This window comes from Mustela nivalis (assembly GCF_964662115.1).
Source record: "Mustela nivalis genome assembly, chromosome: 11".
Classification (NCBI taxonomy): domain Eukaryota; kingdom Metazoa; phylum Chordata; class Mammalia; order Carnivora; family Mustelidae; genus Mustela; species Mustela nivalis.
The window spans coordinates 101865113-101886780 of record NC_139030.1 but is presented as its reverse complement, the minus strand read 5'-3'; the positions used below and the strand labels follow the sequence as shown (position 1 = coordinate 101886780).

The following is a 21668-nucleotide window of genomic DNA, read 5'->3' as shown; positions in this document are numbered from 1 at the left end:
TTTTTTTTTTTTGCCACACTTTGCAGGATATTTTATTCATTACATTCTGTAGACCCCAAGTTTAGAGCCTCTGAATGTTTCAAAGTCTTTGGCAGTTGTCTGAAACCTGGGGGGAAATGCATTCGTCCTGAAATATGAACATAAAAAATGATGATTTCAAAAAAAGAAAAAGTATTCAAATCCTTAAAAACTATAGCAGACATTCTTTTAATTTAGGACACGGGTCTGTCTTAGCATGTTTGATGTGACGTAGAGAGGGTTAGTCATTTCCAGCTTAGTTTTGGTCTTCAGTCTCAGGAGGGCAAAATCTGATGAGAATCTGATCACACCAACTCTGGATCTCCGCAGGTGATAGAAATGGGACTTCTGAAAATGGAAAATGCTTACAAGTTTCCCAACCTGCGCTGCCGGGCGTGGGCGTGCAAAACCAACGGGCCATCCAACACAGCTCTGCGTGGCTTCGGCTTCCCTCAGGCGGGGCTCATCACTGAGTCCTGTATCACCGAAGTGGCAGCCAGGTGTGGTCTGGCCCCCGAGAAGGTAAGGCTAAACTAGTCTCTCACACACAAGACATCAGGCTCCAGAGCAGGGAGGACCCCTGGGGGATCATTCGGGTTGAGGAATTTGGGTCCAGAGGGGCTGAATGGTGTGCCCGCGGTAAGCCAGCTCACTAGTGAAGACAGAGCCAGGACTCCAAAGTTCAGTGAGCCTTGTCTCACTTGGGCTCTTTGCCCAGAATCCTCCTGGAGACAGAGGATCTTGAAAAGGGAGCTTCAGACTCCAGCTCATTTAGTGAGAAGTCTCCGTCGGTTGGTGAGGTAAGTGCTACCCACCAACGAGTCCTGTCAAGCCCTTTTTTCTCCTCCTTGAACATCTCAGGCAGCTGTCAGAAAGTTTCAGTCATTTCAGTTACTAAAATAGTTTCCTTTCTGTTCTTGAAGTCACCGTCGCAATTTCATCCATGATAAGCTCTGTCCCCCTCCCTGTGCCTCTTGCCCTCAGAATCCTGGAGCGGAGTTAGGGTGGGGAGACCCGGCGTCCATTCTTTCCCAACTTCTCCACTCTGGGCATCCTGCTGTGCTGTTGGGGCAGAGAGGGAAGGGAGGACCTGAGGAAGCAGCCTTTGCCCAGCGAGCTCTTGTCCCCTCCGTGCTTAGATGTAGCCACTTTTCAAGTATGTTTCTGTGGGCTCGTTTCTGCTAATTCTCTTTTGGAAATGGACGGTCCCCTCTGAGGGTGGGTTAGATTTCCAGCTGTCCTCGGTGGGCACCTCAGGCGGTGTTTCCCATTCTCTCTTTGCTGCAGCAAACCTTAGAAAGCCCCGCTCCCCACTTCATCTGCCTGCTTTCTTGCTGGTCAATACTAGAACAGGTAGCCCTAGGCAGAAGTCATTTTCTTTTTGTCTCTTGAACTTCTGGGGGTCCCCGCCCCTCCCTTCTCATCACAGCCTCCTTCCCAGATGTACTGTGGCATTTGGTAGCATAGGGGAAATCGGATAATGACCCCCCTCCCCACCGCGGCAGTCGGAGGAGAGAATAGCCACCCTTGAAAACGCTGCCTTCCCCAGGCTACCTGGGTGGCTCAGTTGGTTAAGCATCCCACTCAGTTTCAGCTTAGGGATGACCTCAGGTTTGAGAGACTGAGCCTCAAGTTAGGCTCTGCACTCAGCATGGAGTCTGCTTAAGATTCTCTCTTCCCCTCTATCCCCCTATCTCACTTGCTGTCTCATAAATAAGTAAATCTTAAAAAAAAAAAAAAAAAAGGAATCTTAATTTGGGATGCCTGGGTGGCTCAGTTGGTTGGACGACTGCCTTCGGCTCAGGTCATGATCCCAGAGTCCCGGGATCGAGTCCCACATCAGGCTCCCAGCTCCATGGGGAGTCTGCTGCTCCCTTTGACCTTCTCCTTACTCATGCTCTCTCTCACTGTCTCTCTCTCAAATAAATAAATAAAATTTTAAAAAAAGAATCTTAATTTGTTCTACATCCTAGTTACCAGTTATGTTTTAACAAATATAAAAAGTTGTTGAAAGAAAAATTGAAACAAGATGGGATCGGGAGGGAGACAAACCATAAGAGATTCTTAAACTCACAAAACAAACTGAGGGTTGCCAGGGGGAGGTGGGTAGGGAGAGGGTGGTTGGGTTATGGACGTTGGGGAGGGTATGTGCTATGGTGAATGCTGTGAAGTGTGTAAGCCTGACAATTCACAGACCTGTACCCTTGGGACTAATAATACATATATGTTAATAAAAATATTTTTTTTAAAATGTATATATAAGCTTGTTTAAATATAACCAATAACTAGGGTGAGTAGTCTTATCTTTCCACAACATCTGAACAATCCAAATTGTATAGATCATGTAGCCTGGAAGTTAAATTCAGGAATATGTCTCAACAGATGTTCACAAATGCAGCTAGAATTAGAGGAATCTACAGTATCCTGGGACTGTACTGAGTCATATAAGAAATATAAGGAAAGGATACTTTCATTTGAACTTAAATCAGAGCAGCATAGAAAGTATATAAGTGCTAACATATCTGATAGAGGCTTCAGGTAGAGAAGGCTTCAGGAAGGGCTTCCACAAGGAGTAAGTGGAACTCAGTTTGGGCCTGATGGGAAGAGCAGAACTTAACTAGGAGGACAGTGGAGAGACTACATCAGTTGCCTCTTCTCCATTTTGATTTCCTTTTCTTTTATAGGTCCGAACAATAAACATGTACAAGGAAATTGATCAAACACCCTACAAACAAGAGATTAATGCCAAGAACCTGATTCAGTGTTGGAAAGAATGTATGGCTAAGTCTTCTTATACCCTGAGGAAAGCGGCTGTGGAAAAATTCAATTCAAAGAATTATTGGAAGAAAAAAGGGCTGGCTGTGGTCCCCCTGAAGTTTCCTGTTGGCCTTGGCTCAATCACTCTTAGTCAGGTCAGTTCTCCAAACAGACCAATCAGAGGGGGTTGGGAAAACTTTCTGTGAAGGCGGATTAGCCATAGGGTTGCAATGCCTGTTTGTAAACCTTCCCCAAAGTTGTCCTCAGTCAAGCTAGCTTTCCTCCAGAGGAGATAAGAGCTCCTTTGCAGGAATCCCCGGCAAGCATTCTTGCTGGGAAATCAGAAGACCTGGCATTTGCTTTTGGCCCTTGCATTAAGCAACTGAGTCAACTTGCTCTGGGCCCAGATCACTCAAGTACAAGGCCAGATGGTGGGATGGTTGACGGCCAAGACTCCTCTTCCAGCTCCTCTGTACTGCTGTGTCGCTGGACCATGAAATAGAAACGGGAAGCTGCATGGCATTTGGTTTTGGGGGGTGGGATACACTAAACCCAGAAGAGTAAAACCATTTAAATGATTTTTTAAAAGCATTTTAGAAGTTTACTCCCTTCTTAGCTGTTAAAAATGTGAAGGGAGGGATGAGAAATCTGTTCTTACAGTTTCTTCAATTGATTAAGTAAATTTCCTGCTTGTTTTTGTCCGCTGCTTCCGGCCCCTCATCCTTGAATGAAACATACCTGCACAGCTGGCTTCGGCTGAGCCATGAAGAAGGAATGGCAGGTGCTTTGAGTACGGACAGGTTGGGGATAAATGGGAGCGGAACTGTGAGGAGCACTAGTAAGTCAGCGGTGTGTAGAGGGAGCCAAGGAGGCCAAAAAAAAAAAAAAAAAAGAAAAAAAAAGGCAGGAAGGTTCTGCCTTCATTCCCATGCCGGTCCATTCACCTAACCCTCCTGGCTCAGCTCGGGTGTGATCTTGAGCGTGTCTCGTGTGGGTTAGACTGGTGGTAGCTCAGAGGAGCATTGGGACAGTACAGGCAGTGATGTCCTCTGCGGCTGTCCCGTTCTTCCCCTGTTGGTGGTGGCAGAAACACATAGTCATCTGTACACAACGCCCCCAGATGAGGGAGACAGTCAGGAGTCGGTGGTCGAGGAATAAAGGCAAAAAAAAAAAAAAAACCAAGATTATTCAGAAGGAGGGGAGAGGCGAAACCACCACCAGGAAAGGGTTAGGGAACGGTGACTCTCAGTCCGCGGTTTGGGGTTACACCGATGAGTGTGCGGCTAACGAAGCCATCAGTGCGGTCCACCTGTTTCCGAGCAGCCCTGCCAGCATCCCTGGGGAGAGCGGCCCCTGTAGTTTACAGATCTGCCGGCAGCCCTGGGGCATAACCGTGCTGGACACGTGGGCTGTCGCTACTCATCCGGTCTCCACAGCAGGCCAGACCTGGCCCATTTCCCGGATCAGAGATTTCTCAGAAATTTTTTATCTAAGAAATAGTGATAATTACTCAGTACCCCTTTTAGATTTTATTCCATTCAACCCTCAGGACAACCTGTAAGATTTGTAGGCCTCATTTAGCGGTGAGGAAACGGAGGCTTCAGGAGCTAAAATAACTTGTGTGAAGCCCCACATCTGGAGAGAGCGGCTGGAGACTCGGGTCTGAGAGGCCGCAGAAGCCGTGTTTTCTCAGCCCCAGCAGCTGCCTCTTCCTGGCACCGTCTGGTGGGAACCGAGGTGGCCTTCAGCTCAGCCGGGAGCAAACAGACCACAGCCAGCAGTACGACTTCGTTCTCAGACCACCAGCCCTACCCATCTCCCCCCGGAGACCCGCTGCCGTGCTGGAAACATCGGCGTCGGGCCCCGTGGAGGAGTCCGAGATCGGGCAAGCTGCTTCCTGGAAGCCGTGTGCCGAAAGGCGACCCCAAAGCAAATCCGATGGAGGAGGGAAGGAATGAGGAAGGACATGATAAGGCCCAAGGCCGGGGGATCCGTCCTGCCCCGCTCTACCGTCGCTGGGTAGGTGGGATTCTGTGTCATAGGATGAGAAACCGAAGCCCGCAGGCGTCCACTCTCTGGCCCAAGGACATCCAGCTGTTGCGCGACAGGAGGCGGAGTGGGCCTGGACACGGTCTGGTCATGTGTCTTCATCACCCCGGGCCATCCGCCTGAGCAGAGGCAGCCCTGTGCCACGACAGCCGAGGGGCTCACACCTACCTCCCGTCCGGTGGACTTGAGGACTAGCCTATGGACATGCAGGAGCAGCTAGGACCCGGCGAGCTTCCATGTCCACAGTACCTTAGCACGGCGCCCGCCACCAGGCAGAAACCAGTGCTGCCCTGGCGGAGACATGTTGGGAATCTGCAGAACCACAAGAAGACCCTGCCTTCATAAATCCTGGATTTTTGTGCCACACTGCCCAGAAGCTTAGATACTAAGAAACTAGCTGACACAGTGTTAAGTCACCCGTTGGTGGCCCAGATCTCACCGATGAGGTTGGCATCTCCCAGCAGAACGGCTACAGAGGTGCGCCTTGCAGGGCTTCCCAACCACAGTGGAACCACGGGACGCATTTTCCCTGGGACCAGATGCTGTTACTAACGCTCGTACACTAGAGACGCACAGCGAGAAGGCCATCCGTGTTTTCTGCGGCCTTTTGGGCTATCTCCATCCCCCTCAGTCTAGTGGGAACAAAATTCCAAGAAGGCACGTTCATGTTGATTATAAAGCATGTTTAGCTAAAGTCCTGATGTTTCTGATGATAGCAGCCTTTAATTCTATGTTAGCAGTTTGGTTCTTTCTGGGCCCCCAAGGGGAGCTGTACAGTTAGATAAGATTACTTCCAAGTTCCCTTCTAACAAAAGCCCTGTAATTCTGTGCCAGGATAATTTGGGGTAGGCTTGGCCCGTTTGGGAGCAAACAGTTTCTGTCTGTCCCATCTTATCTGGGTTTTTGTGTTTGCTTCTATCACACCTACAACTACGGGAATATGTGTTCATGGAAACAATTCTCTCTGCCCCAACCTATCTGCACTTAACTTGGCATTTTACAACTGACCCCCCGCAAAAAACAAACCCCAAACCTAGATTGTTGTTCTACTTTGGATTAGGGAGATCCTCAATTGTCCTCATGAAGCAATAGCAGCTTAAGGAGCATTGTCCTGCCCCAGCCTCAAAGCCAGCCCCTGCCAGCCTGGTGTCTTATGGGGCGATCCTGAGGCAGCCCTGGCCGGGCTCTGCTCAGTGGTCTCAGGGCTGTGGGGAAAGGGTGCGTATTTCAGCAGGAAATGGAACGGAGGGGATCATTTCCAGGGAAAATGTTTTATTCTGTTTATTTATGGTACTTTTTAACACCTTCTAGACTGACATGAGGCACATATTTGGTTTTTGAGGACAATTTTTATGCTGACATCTGGTTATCATTTAACATTAAACTACTAAATTTGGCAAAGGACAGAGTGGGTCGGGTTCTGCCCTGGAATGTTCTGTATGTCTTTGAACTGAGAGCAGTTGAGCACATGTTTTTCGTTTTAACTCCAGTAATAGTTAACACACAGTGTTGTGTTAGCTTCGGGTGTCCCTATAGTGTCCAACACGTCTGTACATTACTCTCCAGGGAGAGTGTCGTGACTGACGAGACGTGTGATAATATCAGCCCAAAAGCTCACGGGAACTCTTGTCATCTTTTCCGGTTAGGCTGCTGCCTTGGTTCACATTTACCTGGACGGGTCTGTGCTGGTGACTCACGGTGGGATCGAATTGGGTCAGGGGGTCCACACTAAAATGATTCAGGTGAGTTTGCAGCTAGTTGGATTAAGCTGGGTGTGTGCTTGTAGCTGAGTGTATGAGAGAGAAACCCTGCTTGTGTGTTTTCTGTTCCAAAATGAAAAAGATACGAGATTTTAGCTTTGACAGCTTAAACTGTTAAGCTGTTAACAGCAGCTGGGTAAACTAGCCGGTTTTATAACTGAACGTCCTAAAAGAATGCGCAGAAGCGTCTCAGATTGTCTTACTGCTACAGGAGACTGTTTGTGTCTTTGTTGTTTTCCTTCAGGTGTACGGGGCTCTCCCACCACCTGAAAGCAGAGCATTCCTTGAAAACATTTTGCAAACCAAAATGCCATAAAGCAGAGATGTAATTACCATGAATTTAGATGAAAATATTTTTGAGCATTTTTTCAGACCCCCCCAAAAATGACCTCTCTCAGTATTTTCTGATTCGCTGCTGGGCACACGACACATTGGCTGACAGATACAATTCAGAGTGTGGTCCCTGTGGTCCTGGGGAAGGACTTGGGGCTCTGCTCTCCCTGCTTGCAGTGAGCCCTGCCCCCACCGACGCTCACTGCCAAGCAAACACTGAGTGCTTTTTGGCTCTTTACCCTTTTTTCATAAAAGTGAAAATCCTCTTCAGATTGATTTTAGGCAGCGAAAACAGGTAAAAGGTAGGTGCTCTGTGAAAGCCGAGAGACTTACAAACGTTCACAGAGAGGGGGACATCAGTGTTAGCAAGTGAGCCATCTTTTTTGAACCTTTGCTGGCCAATCCGAAGATAGGTATTGCATGATTTCTTGCCCTTTTTAAGACTTTGAATGATTGATTATATAAATCACATTTGATATTTCTGATCAAAGTCTGTTTTCTGACACATTCACTTTAGCTGAATTCTTAGGTTCTGTTTCTATGTTGTGAATAATAGTAATACTAAAGATTATAAAACATTTGGAAGACGCAAAAAAGTGTTTTAAAAAGCCTCTGAACAATTCCCCCGGTTAGCAATCAGCACCGTTTGGAGGTCTTTCCATCTTTTCTTTTTTCTTTTTGATAAATTGCTAACATGCTGTTTATATAATTTCTCGTATCCTGGCTTTTTCTATGTGTGTTTTAAATTTTTATTTAAATTCCTGTTAGTTAACATACAGTTACATCAGTTTAACATACAGTGTTCTATTAGCCTCAGGGGTAGAATACAGTGATTCATCAATTCCACACATCACCCGGTGCCCATCAGAACAAGTGCCCTCCTTAATCCCTGTCACCTATTTAACCCATCCCCCACCCTCTCCCCTCTGATAACCATCAGTTCTCTATAGTTAAGAGTTGCATGGAGCACTAGGTATGGTGCATAAACAATGAATTTTGGAACACTGAAAATAAAATAAAATTTTAAAAGAAGAAAAAAAAAGAGTCTGCTTCTTGGTTTCTCTCTTTCTCTCTCTCTCTCTTTTTTTCCCCATGCTTGTTTCTGTTTTTCACCTATCCTGTTATAGACTGAGCACTTCCTCCTGTGGCTAAGAATTCTTTGCAATCACGATTTTAATGGCTGCTTGTGGATGTATGTATAATTTATTTAACCATCCCCAATTGTTGAATACTTCAATTAACATTTTTGTACGTAAGCCTGTGGTCAAATCAATGATTATTTTCTTAAAATAGATTTCCAGAAATAAATTTTCGGGCCACAGAGTCTATCTTCAATCACCAACACTTACTACTAAATTGTTTTCCAGAAAGTATCCATTTCATTATACCAATAACCAACTATGTTCTGGTTTTTTTAAAAACCTTAGATAATTTAAAAGTTGTGAATGATAATATCTCATTATTGCCTTGATTTGCATTTTTCTGGTTATAGAGACTTTGCTAGAATTTTGCAGAGTGAGGTGGTAGGAAAGGCCTCCAGGTGTAGATTTCATGATTATGAAGACATGAAGCATCTCCTTCTGTGTTGGCTCGGGCTTTTCCTTCTCTTCCTGATGCTCTTGCACCTAAGAAAGTCAAAGCAACAAGGTGTATTCGGGATTTGGGGTCTAGACTAGCTACAGGGTTTTCAGAAAAGAACTTTCCGTGGCTAGAGGAATTCATGCTTCTCTCCCCCTGTCCCTGTTGCACATGGGGGAGCTCCCAGATGTGAGCTACATGGGCTCCCGTGGGGCTGTGTGCACGGGTCTGTGACGAACCGAAGTATTTGCAAAGAACCTCTCTTCCAACATGCAGGTGGTCAGTCGTGAACTAAGGATGCCGATGTCTAACATCCACCTGCGCGGAACGAGCACAGAAACCGTCCCTAACACGAACTCCTCTGGAGGGTCCGTGGTGGCCGATGTCAACGGCCTGGCCGTGAAGGTAAAAGTCACTGCGGCGGCGCCCAGACCTTCAGCCCCACCAGGCCAGACACACGGGAGGAGCTCCGAAGGCACTGAGCTTTCATCCAGTTCTCACCTTCTTCTCACACCCTCCTGGTGAAAACCTGCCTTCCCCCGGTGTAGGACGTCCTCGTTCCGGGAATATGGCTACTTGGATTTGGACATGAACCTCTTGCCAGGACCATTACAAGCCTCTGTCTCTGTCCTTGAGTTTCATTGCCTTTCACTCAGGGCTTCAAGTTGATAGAGCGAGCTTTCCACAAAATACATCAGATCTGCCGTGTTTAAAAACAGCGGTTGGGGCTTTGCCAGCAGTCTGTCTCTTACATCCTGACCTCAGCATGGGATTGTAGACCCCCATCCTAGAATGTCTGTCTTTAAGACCGGTTCCCACTTCAACCCTGACCACCCCCACCCCCCCAGGAAACCTTCCCCATCACCTCTTAAAGGGTCAGTTCTCCACCTTCTCTGTGTCCCGTGGGCCTCCTAAACAAACCTCTGCAGTGGCACATGTCTTGTGGTTTTGAAATTAGTGTTTGTCTGAAGTTATGATAATAATTTTTATTTAAAAATAATCCCTAGGATGCTTGTCAGACTCTACTAAAACGCCTTGAACCCATCATCAGCAAGAATCCTCAAGGCACTTGGAAGGATTGGGTGAGAATCACTGTCACTTTTGTGTTTTATGTTGGGGAAAAAAGGAGAGAGGAGAAATGTGTGAATTAAATATCACTTGAAATGGCACTTGAAAGGGTACTATAGTTCCGTAATGATAAGTAGAGGTCTTTTGGCTCTCTGCACGTGGCAATGTTATCATAATGTGGTGGAGCAACTCTTGCATCTGGGAAAATCCTCCATTAGAGAAAAAGACTATTTTACTACCTAAAACCCTTATTTTTAAGCCAGAAGTAATTAATGTTTCTTCTGATGGATCCCAGGTATTTTCTAGATAATAGCTGTAAATCTGTTTGTTTGGTTCCACCCTTCCTAAACGGAAAGACAACACTACAATCATTCTATGAAAGTAAAACATCATATACGCATTCATTTAGAAATAGGAAACCAAACCACTGGGTATGTATTCAACCGGTAGTAGGCACTAAATGCAGTGGAAATTTCAGTGGCTTCCTTAGATGTACTAGGAACTTTCAACCTAGTTGAAAGAGAAAACGCACACTCTGAAGTCGGCTAGTGCGCTTTTAAGGTAACAGGTTATAAAGTACCAGATGGTGTGGAGTGGCTGTCAGTAAAAGCTGAGAGTATATGTCATGCCGACTGCTCTGGGATGTCACATTAAAAGCATCGGTCCGGGGAAACAGCTTAGAAATCCCCCTTAGAAATGGTTCCTGCTCTTCTACAGAGTTAGGACTCATTCTATAATTCTTATTTACAGGGGCTCTCAATCCTTCTGGGGTATCTTTATTTCTGCCCTCTGCCCTGTGCTCCCTGAGCCAGAGACAGGCAGAGAGAGCCTGACTGAAGAGAGATACGGGACAAACAGCCAGCCCTCCCTGGGAGATGCTGCCATTAGCACACTTTCTTCTCTAATGGCTGCACTTCTCACCTTTTTCTTTCTCAGACTTGGGGACTTGGACCTAACCCCCACTTTTCTGTATATTAGTCAGCTGTGTGCCCTGAAGAGTCAGAAGAACTTTGGATGTCAGTGGTACACTTTACCAAAATTAGGCCACTTTTCTCTTTCTTTTCTTTTTTTCTTTTTTTTTAGATTTTATTTATTTATTTGAGAGAGAGAGAGAGCATGAGAGGGGAGAAGGTCAGAGGGAGAAACAGACTCCCCATGGAGCTGGGAGCCCGATGTGGGACTTAATCCTGGGACTCCAGGATCATGATCTGAGCTGAAGGCAGTCGCTTAACCAACTGAGCCACTCAGGTGCCCCTAGGCCACTTTTCTAAGACCAATGAATGTCTGGTATTAAAATTAACCCCCCAACCACCCATTGTTTCCTGGTACATCCCCTGTGGATAGGCTGTCTTTCCAGAAGACCCAGTGAGGTTCTTCATCAGCAGAACACCTGTTAGCCGCCCTAGCCCAGACTACGGGGGTAACCTACCTTGGCTGTCACGGGAGACAGTCCCAGGCACCAGACACGCGCGGTTACTCCCGGCAGCGACCATGAGTGCTTGTGAAGTTGGAGAATGCTGAAAGGGAAACAGGAAATCTTGCTTCTCCCTGGTTATTAGTACTGATAGCTGCCCTTCCCCTATAGTGGAACCAAGACTGAAGCCGCCAGTGAGTCTTTCTTTAAACATCATCATTGCATCGTCTTCCCTCTTGTTTCCTAGGCACAAGCTGCTTTTGATGAAAGCATTAGCCTTTCAGCTACTGGATACTTCAGGTAAAGAGTCCTTTCAGTCACATGCTATGAATATTAACAGCTGTCACTTGAAGAAGAGTTTTGAAACAAAAATTTTTTGAAAAAAAAAATTGATTTTCGTAACATTCTATTAAACCCACTGTTATGCACAACATTTAGCTACTAATTCATCCAAATGCCCAAAGAGGGTTCTGTTGGGAAAAATAGTCACATAAAATAAAATACGGCGGAACTGATGATTCGAGTCCTTCTGAGTGGTACTGGAGGGTTCTCTGAGCTTAGTGCTTGGAACCCACTGCAGTGGCCAGTTTTTCGTTGAAAACTTCACGTATCCTGAAGTTAAGAGACAAAGATAGGGGAATGCAAATTAAATCCATAATAAGATAAATACCATTTCACACCTTCTAGCTTGGCAAAAAAGAAGGAACGTGACAATAAGCACATGCTGTCAAGATGCCAAACCATTGTCGCTCAGCTCATTTGGAAAATAATTATCAGTTTACTTTACTGGAAAATGAAAGCCATCAGGAAACAGGTCGATACAGAAAGTCTTGCCTGATTTTGTTGTGTTGCTAGTTCTCCTGTGAGTCCCGGGGCACTGGCTGGTTACCAGGAATAAGTATCAGAAGCACTTTTAACGGGCACCTGCAGGCTGGGAGAAGCGGAGTGGGGAAGGGGAGAAAGTGCCCTCCAGCTGCTGGCCTGCGCTCCTCTTCTGCCATGACACCCAGCTGGTGGCCTTAAGGAAGAGTCAGAACGGAGCAGGCATGGAGACCAGAGAAGTAGCAAAGACTGAGAGCCAGGCACCTGCTCCTACAAACAGAAGGCTGAATCCTGGAGCTGGAAAGGCAGACAGACAGGCAAATATGTGCCTTCGAAATAGTGTTTGGTCCAAAATGCAGGTGAAATTCCCCAAATTTGATTCAGCATTAACGAAAAGCAATAGGTTGGGGAACCAAAGAATGAGCACCTGACTTCTGGGTACAAAGCGTCATTCATTGGTGAAGAGCAATTGAATGTTTCCTGATGGCTTTCATTTTCCAGTAAAGTAAACTGATCATTATTTTCCAGATGAGCTGAGTGACAATGGTTTGGCGTCAGACAAAAAAGTTCAATGAGAAAGAAGTATATATTTATTCAGCAGATTTATTGCATGTGTTCCATGCTGACATATCATTGCAAAAGTGTGTCCCCCTGGTTTGCTCTACGAGCAAACTGAATCCAGCCTCCTGTTGGTCTGTTTAACCACCGGGGTCTGTAGTTAGGGTGCTGAGTCACTTAACAGCGCTCCCCACGAATTCTCTTTCCTGCAGGGGCTATGAGTCCGACATGAACTGGGAGACAGGCGAAGGCCATCCTTTCCACTATTTTGTTTACGGAGCTGCCTGTTCCGAGGTGGAAATAGACTGCCTGACGGGCGCTCATAAGGTCAGTACCAGTGGGGAAGGTCTTCAGGTTGTACGTCAGATAGACCTAAACTGCACGCATGACCCGTGTCGGGGCACCACGGAAGCACCGTGCATCTGGCTAAGGATGGTTTCTCTGTTACCAGAAAAAAATAGAAGCTCAGCCATTGCCTCGGTATTGTGGTCCCTTCCATGGAAAACAAGTGGTGGCCTCCCTTCTTTCTTTTCCTGGCTCCTTTAAATGGAATCAGGAAAGAAACCACTTCAAGGAGGAAACACAGCCTAAAGAAAGCTTTGATGTAGACTGTGGGTCTAACCAGCAGTCCTGACCTCTCATGGGAAATACCAACATATGACATTTTGGAAGGATTTCATGAGCGCCCATAACCTGCTAACAAGCACCAAGGGCTGTCCTGGGGACGTTAGTGGCCAGCTTTTGATATCTTTTATCTAGCTGGATCCTGCTTTTTAGACAGTTTAAGGGCATCCTTATGCTTTCAAGGGATGCAGTGAGGAGATATGCACACAGTTTGTCTCTCTCTCTCTTTCTCTCTCTCACACACACACACACACACAGACATACACACTTGTGTTTCAAGGAGAGTTTCTCCTCTTGTAGCTGGGTCCTTGTGGGTCAATGAAGCTACTTACTGGCCACTGCTTATAATAATAAATGATCATTAATACATTCAGTGGGGCTGTGATACCCTCACAACTGTCACGTGATAATCTGTCCCAAAATTTACCCAGAAGCAAGATCTAGGTCTTGATATTTCCAAACATACTTTGTGACTATTATCTTGGATTATGGTAAGATGTAACTTTTCATTTAGTAGGTCTCCAGTGTCTATGTTTTTAAAACTAGCATCAACCAGATCTTTGAAATTGTATACACCTTTATTGAACCTGCCGGGTAAAGTATCTGGTTTGTCTAGAATCTAACACGGACCAGATCACTTTTTGGGTACCTTGGACTGAGATAAAACAGTGATCATTCTAAGCATGGTTTTCATGCTAGAGTAGCTGTCCTCTTTTAGGTCACTAGAAAGTTCTCTTATGCTAACCGATTTCTACATCACCTTCTCCCTCAAAGAAAAATTTGGTGAAATCTTAATCACTTGGGTTTTCTTTATCTGTATATGACGTGGCCTTGTTAAGAGCAGAGAATAAGGTAATAATTAGCTTCAGTATGAAATTCTATGGTGTGTTCTTATAACTTGGTTGAACAATCTTAAGAGATATACTAGTCTTTTTACCAGGCATATTAAAAAATGCTACATCTGTGGCTCAGGCTGGGTATACCCCTAGGCGAAGGGCTCTAATGCAACATGACAGCAGGGGCCCTCCGTGGAGGCCTATTTCTCAGTCATTCTCCTTGTGTTGTTAGAACTGTTCTTATTCCTACAAAATTTCCCTCACTTTGAACCTACATCTCTTTATTACTTCTCTATTGCTGTGTAACAAATTTCCCTTAAATTTGGCAGCTGAAAATAACAAATATTTTTTGACCGACAGCATTCTGAGGGCCAGAAATCCAGGAGTGGCTTCTCTGGGTGGTTCAGGCTCAGGATTTTCCACAAGGTTGCCATCAAGTTGTTAAGGAGGGCCACAGTCATCCCAAAGCTCAATGGCGGCTGGAATATCTGATTCCAAGTCCCATCACCTGCTTGTCGGCAGGAGGCCTCAGTTCCTCACTGGCTGTTGGTCAGAAGTCTCCATTCCTTATGACAAGGGTCTCTCTATGGGACGTCTTGGCGTCCTCAGGGCACACAAGCTGCCCCCCCAAACCCAAAGGGACTGATGCAAAGGAACAGGAGAGTATGAGCCCGTGAGAACACCAGACAGCAGCCGCAGCCCTTTCTGCCCCAGCTCGGGGTGAGGTACCAGCACTTCCATATACCCTGTCGGCGACAAACTAATCTTGGAAGAGCGTGGGGGGGAATCCGTCAGGAAGTGAACCCGGCATGTGGGGGTCGTCACAGGCCATCCTGGAGGCCGGCTGCCACAACCTACGACCCCGTTCTTCAGCCCTAACAGAACACAGTGATGAGCAGGAAGTTCATGGCTCAGGAAGCAAGGCCTTCGCTAACGCTGAGACTTGAGAGCACCTCCCCTCGCCAGGAAGGGAGGCCACGGGGCTGCCAGCAGGCCAGCCTTGCCAAGTGCCGTCACAGAGAACTTCACATCTCATCATGTCCTTAAAGAACAGAGGTGTTTTAGTTTATTATAGTGAAACGTTCTGGATCCCTCTCTGATTTTCTTCAGAAAAATATTAGATGAAAGTCCCGAATCAAATAAGAGAACTCTTGGGTTACCGTTGTCCCATTAATAGTTGGAAGTAGCATGTGTTGGTCATGACAGAGGTCACGACGTCCCGTCAAAGAAGGTACAGACTTGCTGGAGAACAGAGAGGTTCCCAGGAACCCGGCCGGGCCTGCTGTAGCCCTCATTCGTAGCTCCTCAGGAGCTTCTGGTCACCAGGTTGTGCTTTAGATCTATCTTTCCTCTGCTCTCAGAATGAAACATCTACAACAGCAGGTCACAGTGGAGACTTTGTTGGCTGATGCATCAGTGTCACCCAGCCAGCTGGGCTCTGGGTGTTGTGTGGTAGCCATAGGGTTTTTCAACAAGGATTGTGAGGGCTGTAAACATTTTCTGTGTCGCGGATTATGTCTGTTGTGCAGGATTGAACTCAGTCAGTTACGTCACTCAGCCCAAACAGTCAAATCAATACTTTTCTCTCCTGTTGTTCCTGAAGGGAAAAAAAAACCAAAAAACTCCGTGCTTAAGCTTCTTGAGTACGTGTGTAACTTTAAAAGTTATACATGCTAGCTTTTGTGACCCAATAAAATCTTTGTTGATTCTTTCTCCTGAAATATATTGTGGCCCCCCAAAACGTTCTATGCCAATGGCATCCTGGCAGGAACTGTTTCTCGGGCTTCTCTCCTACGCTGTTCTCATTAAAATAAACAATTTTGCTCTTTTTTATTACCAGAACATCAGAACAGACATTGTCATGGATATCGGCTACAGCATAAATCCAGCCCTCGACATAGGCCAGGTACGTGTACCTGCTTCGCGTCAACCCCTTGGTGAAAGCCAGAGCCGCCGTGGGGGTCTGTGGGGAGAACATGCCATCCAGCTTGTCCGTCCTCTTAGCTTTCTGCCCCTGTGGTCAGAACCCGTCTATCCAGGCCGGCCGCAAAATTCCAATCTCTTTTTGTTTAAAAGAAGGGAAGGAAACAAAGATGTTGTGAGTAGTTTTAGAAGAGACAAGGGGTCTGTGACTGAGGAACTTGAGGGAGGCAGAAGTAGCAAGCCTGGAGGGGTCAGAATGCGCCCCGTACCCCTGAGTCAGAAGTAGACCAGAGGCCAAGCGTGACCTCGTGGGCCTACAATGGACTGCCCCTTTGAGGAGTTTAAAGTCCTGTTGGGATGACATCAAATACTCGCTATTAATAACAGGTAGCCTGTTTGGCCCACTGTCATCTTTTATTTAAATTTGAAATAATTGACAAAATTAAGAATCACCAGCTGCCTTACATCAGTATTCGAACGGCTCGTGTTTCTTGGAAACAGAAAATTTCCCAGCACGGGCGCTGCATTTCCATGAGGAAAAGTCATGGCTGCCTTTTTAAGAGAAGCACACACTCTGGGATTCCCGGACTCAGGACTCACCTGGAAGATTGACTCACTTTCTTTACGTTTCTCCTACCTGTGGGCAACTCAGCTTACTACCCGCAGTTCAGAACATAATCTGAGGTTCTCTCCCATCATGACTTGTGTCCCTGGAGAATGGGAAGAACGTGTGGGTTGGAGAGATCAAAGCGGGCTTCAGGATGAGGTCGTCAAGGAATGAACAGGAAAAGGCATTCTGGGTGGTAGAAGAGTGGAGGACCTAAGACAAGACAGGAGATCCAGCCACCTTTGTGTTCAGGGCTAGTGGAGGGCAGGGGAGGGGCTGACAATGGTGGCGAGTGCCTGCGTGGCCTGGCTCAGTGGAGTGGAAGGGGCAGCTATGGGCAGGGACGGGAAAGGGGCCCACTTGGAGGAGGTGCCCCAGAGACAGGCGCCTGCCTTAGTGGGTGGAGGTGACGTGGCCTGGGGTGTAGTCTAGGCTTTTAGGAAGATTTCATATAACATGGCAATGGACAAGGTTCTCCCCACAAATAGACACAAGGAAGGGCGGTGGGTGAGGTGGAAACAATAGGGCCACAGCAAGGAAATCTACACAGAGGAGACCCAGAAGTCAGACGTGTGGGGAGCCAGTTTTGCCCACATGCTGGCATCTAAGATGAGAGCATCCTAAAGCTCTATGAAGCTTTGGGCGCACGCGGTTCACGTAACAAGCGAGGAAACAGAGTCCGGAAATGAGAAGCCAGACCCACTCATGAGTGAGGCTGGTGACATGAGATGAGGGACTCTCAGAGCCCTTTCGGTGTGCTGGGGGCTACAGACAGCGCGGTCAAGAAGGTTCTTTCTGGCTCACGGACAGAAAAAAGGAGGGCCTCTGGGCACAGGCTGTTTGAGGCCTCCTCCAGAGTTGTACTTGCATGCCAGACTGAGATTCAAAGTCAAGTTCTTTGACGTCGAACTTCACACTGAATAAGATGCTTAGATATATTTTGAGGTAAACTTCTAAGTAAACCTTCAGAGACATCTTCCAGAACATGCCGAAAACCCTCTTACACTGGATTTTAAAAACTCGAATAAACAGCATGAGGTTGAATTGCTCCGGTTGATTGTTTTTTCTCATAAATGGAAATTCTTTTCCTTCGCTCCCAGATTGAAGGCGCGTTTATTCAAGGCGTGGGGCTTTATACAATAGAGGAGCTACAGTATTCTCCTCAGGGTGTCCTGCACACTCGCGGTCCAAACCAGTATAAAATCCCTGCCGTCTGCGACATCCCCACGGAGCTGCACATTTCTTTCTTGCCCCCGTCTGAAAGCTCAGATACCCTGTATTCCTCCAAGGTAAGCTGTGCTTGGCAAACAAGTTCAAGTTTATGTGAGTTTGTGGTACCTGTGCAGGCGGCCGGGGGAGGTGCCCTCATTTCTTGGTGGTTTGGGGTTTTTACCAGACTTCTAGAAGAAAAGGCCCTGTTGAACATTTTAATTATAAATTAATTTAACAATGTTGCAATTCTTTTTAAATACTTCAAATTTGGGAGCCTAACATGACTCCTGTTACCATCAGGTTGTATCTGATTTTTCGTTGCGCAGTAATCACCTCGTACCTGTATCTCCTTTCTCCCTTTGGCATCATTTCCTTAGGCAGGAATCCTGAGAATGAGAATACTAGGTTAAAATATTAAATTACTTTCTTAAAAGAAAAACGTTACGTATGTAATAATATTTCATAAGGGCACCTGGGTGGCTCAGTAGGTTGGGTATCCGATACTTGGTTCTCAGGGTCGGGCCTGGCTAGTACTTGGATGGGAGTCCAATACTTGCTTCTGACTTAGGTCATGATCTCCTGGGTTGTGGGATTGAGCCCCCCACGGGGCTCTGCCCTCAGTGGAGAGACCGCTTGAGGATTCTCTCTCTGCCCCTCCCCCCTCACACAGGTACACATACTCTCTAAAATAATATTTCATATAGGCATCTCTACTCATGTTTACCTATAGATGCATATATATATATGCATATATATATATATACATACAGATACAAACAGAGAGTCAAAATCTTGCTGACTTTTTTCCCTTCAAGGGTCTAGGAGAGTCTGGGCTATTCCTGGGCTGTTCAGTGTTTTTTGCCATTCATGACGCGGTGAACGCAGCACGACGGGAGAGAGGCCTGTTTGGACCATTAAAGCTCAACAGTCCGCTGACCCCAGAGAAGATTCGAATGGCCTGTGAAGATAAGTTCACAAAAATGGTATGATCTGCTCAGAAAATTCTGACTTTTTGTTCCCGGTCCTTTGAGTCAAGTTTTATTAACCCACCGTGGTGACTTTCCATGAAAGAGAAGGTGGCAGGAATCCTGAGGGCACTTGGGCCTGGGAAGAGCCCACAGACCCTGAGAAGGCAGGTTTTCCTTGGCCTGGTCCTGCCCTCCCTTCGGCGGGGCTCAGCTCCACTCGACTTACAAACAGAAGTTGATTGCTCTTCCATCTGCTTCATGTTCCTCCTTAGTTCTGTTCCCTTCCCAGGACATATCGGTCAGGAACGGGAGCTCAGGAATTCTTCCCTGAACCTGAGACACCCAGGCCAAGAATATGGGCCACGCCATCAGTCTGTCCCACTCTAGCGGATCAGATACTTGAGAAAGTACGTGTAATTCCCGATTTCAGCTGTAGAGTGGGAGGGGACCCTTTCCGGCCTAGGCCCAAGAGCAGAATTCGTCCTGCGTGAACACCCCTGCAGAGCAAACATCTCTGCTCTCCTCGGTCACTTTCAGTGATGAGATTTTAGCTGTGGACGAAAGTCATGCTGTTGACAGTGACCCCCTGACTATATGCAAGGTTGTCCTTACACTGAGGGGAGAGCTCCCTCCTCTTCCTCCTCTCACTGCTGGCTCTGTGTGGTCCCCCTTACAGCTTGTCCTAAGCCCCAGGAGCCACCTCTCCACTACGGAGGAACACAGAGACTAATTCCTCTTTTCATTTGTCCCTCTTCAAGGGTGAACTGACAACTCTTGTAGCTGCCTCGTCCTGACTCGTGGTCCTGTCCCAGAGTTTCCCACGCTTCTCATGCTGTCGCTCTGAGACCTCGCCTTGTCCTGGTCACCCTCTGGGTGGTTTTCATCCTGTTTTGCTTTATGCTATTTTTCACCATCACAAAGGTTTTCCAAATTGCAAACAGCCACGTTTATTCTTTTGTTCCAGATCCCGAGAGACAAACCTGGATCCTATGTTCCTTGGAATGTACCCATATGAATCCAATACGAACTTCCGGGAAAAGGGGACACCTCTTCCAACATAGCAATGTCTCCAGTCTTTATGCTTGAAGATGCTAGGTCAGAAAGATAAATGCTCACAGTTTAGAAATCATTTCACAGAGTACTGCTTTTATATGAGGCTGATTTTAAATGTTCCATTTGGATTTTGATAGATATGCTTAAGCAATTTAGAAATCATATTTTAAGTAGCACAAATACTAACTGGTTTCCTCTAGAATGATATTCTCCATTACTCTGTTTCTTAAATCCATCCAGCTGAATGGAATAGAAGATGATGATTTGTATGTGATTCATATTTGGCTTGTATCTACCAACAGAAATTACACTGTCTAGTGAAAGGCAATTTTCTAAATAATTTTATTAGTAGTGTGAACTGTAAAGTTGTCATTTTCTCACATGTCCCCATCTGCTATCAGCCTCCTTTTATTGTCCAAATAGATCTAGGCACTATATCCAAGCGTCTGTGGAACTAAAGAAAAAAAATGGATAAATTAGACTTCATCAAAGCTAAAAACTTTCTGCTTCAAAAGATTCTACAAGAAATTTAAAGACAACCCACAGAATGGTAGAAAATATTTGCAAATCATATATTTAATAAAAAATGTATTATGCAGAATATATTTTTTATTATGCAGAATATATTTTAAAAAGTCTCACAACTCAGCAATAAAAAGATAAATAACACAATTTAAAAATGGACAAAGGAATTGTACAGATATTTCCCTAAAGAAGATATATAAATAGCCAACAGGCACATAAAAAGATGCCTGAAGTCAATAGTCATTAAGGAAATGCTAATGAAAACCACAACGGAAAACATTTCATTCCCAATAGGATGGCTATAATCAAAATGACAGATAATACTAAGTGTTGGTAAGGATGTGAAGAAATTGGAACCTTCCATTGCCAGGAAGATTGGAAATGATACAGACACTGGAAAAATAAATTGGCAGTTCCTCAAAAAGTTAAGCATGGAATTATCAAATGACTACTCCTAAGTATATACCCAAGAGAATTGAAAACATATGTACACACACAGACTTTACACAAATGTTCATAGCATTACTCTTAACAACCAAAAGTGGAAACAACCCAACTGTATCAACTGATAACAAAATATGTTACACAATAGGTGGTACATCCATACAAAGGAATATTATTCAGCCATACAAAAGAATGAAATACTGACATATTCTACAACATGGTTGAAAGTAGCCAGTGAAAGTAGCCAGACTTCAAAGGCTACATATTGTATTATTTATTCCCTCTACATGAAACTTGGAGAATAGGCAAATTCATGGGAACAGAAAGTCAATTAGTAGTTTCCAGGGGTAGGGAGGTGATTGCTAATGGATACAGAAGGTTTCTTTTTTGGGGTGATGAAAATGTTCTGGAATTAGAGAGTAGTGATAGTTGTACAAGCTGTGAAAATACTAAAAACCACTTAATTACACACATTAAAAGCATGTATTTCATCTCAATATTTTTTAAAAAGCATATGTGGAGAGAAACAGAAAATGTGGGAAAGATTAAGAAGTTGTGACAATCTTAAGAAATTAATCCCAGTGGCCTTCAGTGACAATACCTCAAAGAGGGCTGAGCAGCAGGACAAAAGTCCCTGAAAAATTCCATTTGCATTCATGGCAGAAAAAAATATTTACACTGAAGTATTAAATACTAGAGACTAATGGATGGCACCTTCTCCCTGTCACACTCTCAATTCAAGAACTTTTGGTGGATGTGTCTCAAAGACCTCTCAAACTTGTCAGTACAGCCACCCCCGGGATGCTAAGCTGGAAGTGTGGGATTGGTCCCAGAGGCTCCATCCTCTGGGTGCACACACCTGCTCAGGTATGAAGTCCTGTCAGTCCACCTCAGAGAAAGCTACACCTGTGCCTCCCTCTCTTTATTCCCACGGCTACAGTGTTGTTCCAAGCCAACATTATTTCTAACCCATGTGGTAGTCTCCTTATGACTGTCCTACATTCATTTTGCTTCCCTTCCAAACTATTCTTCAGATTAAAGTGAAAGATACAAGTTTATAGATACACACACACACGCGCACGCGCGCGCGCAATGAGATTATGTTCATCCTTACTGAAA

At 45.6% G+C, this 21668-nt stretch overlaps 1 protein-coding gene across 1 annotated transcript in view; it reads left to right on the top strand.

Annotated features, from left to right (window-relative positions):
* The window catches only part of LOC309843413 (aldehyde oxidase), an 82473-nt gene extending 62290 nt beyond the window's left edge, over positions 1–20183 (top strand). Inside the window, exons 25-35 of the mRNA XM_082688916.1 lie at positions 349–540; positions 2703–2930; positions 6471–6566; positions 8772–8900; positions 9503–9577; positions 11225–11277; positions 12570–12684; positions 15658–15723; positions 17448–17636; positions 18375–18542; positions 19492–20183. Coding sequence (XP_082545042.1) covers positions 349–540; positions 2703–2930; positions 6471–6566; positions 8772–8900; positions 9503–9577; positions 11225–11277; positions 12570–12684; positions 15658–15723; positions 17448–17636; positions 18375–18542; positions 19492–19542 — 1362 coding nt within the window. The 3' untranslated portion in view covers positions 19543–20183. The remainder of the gene's footprint in view (positions 1–348; positions 541–2702; positions 2931–6470; positions 6567–8771; positions 8901–9502; positions 9578–11224; positions 11278–12569; positions 12685–15657; positions 15724–17447; positions 17637–18374; positions 18543–19491) is intronic.
* Positions 20184–21668: the final 1485 nt, after the last annotated feature.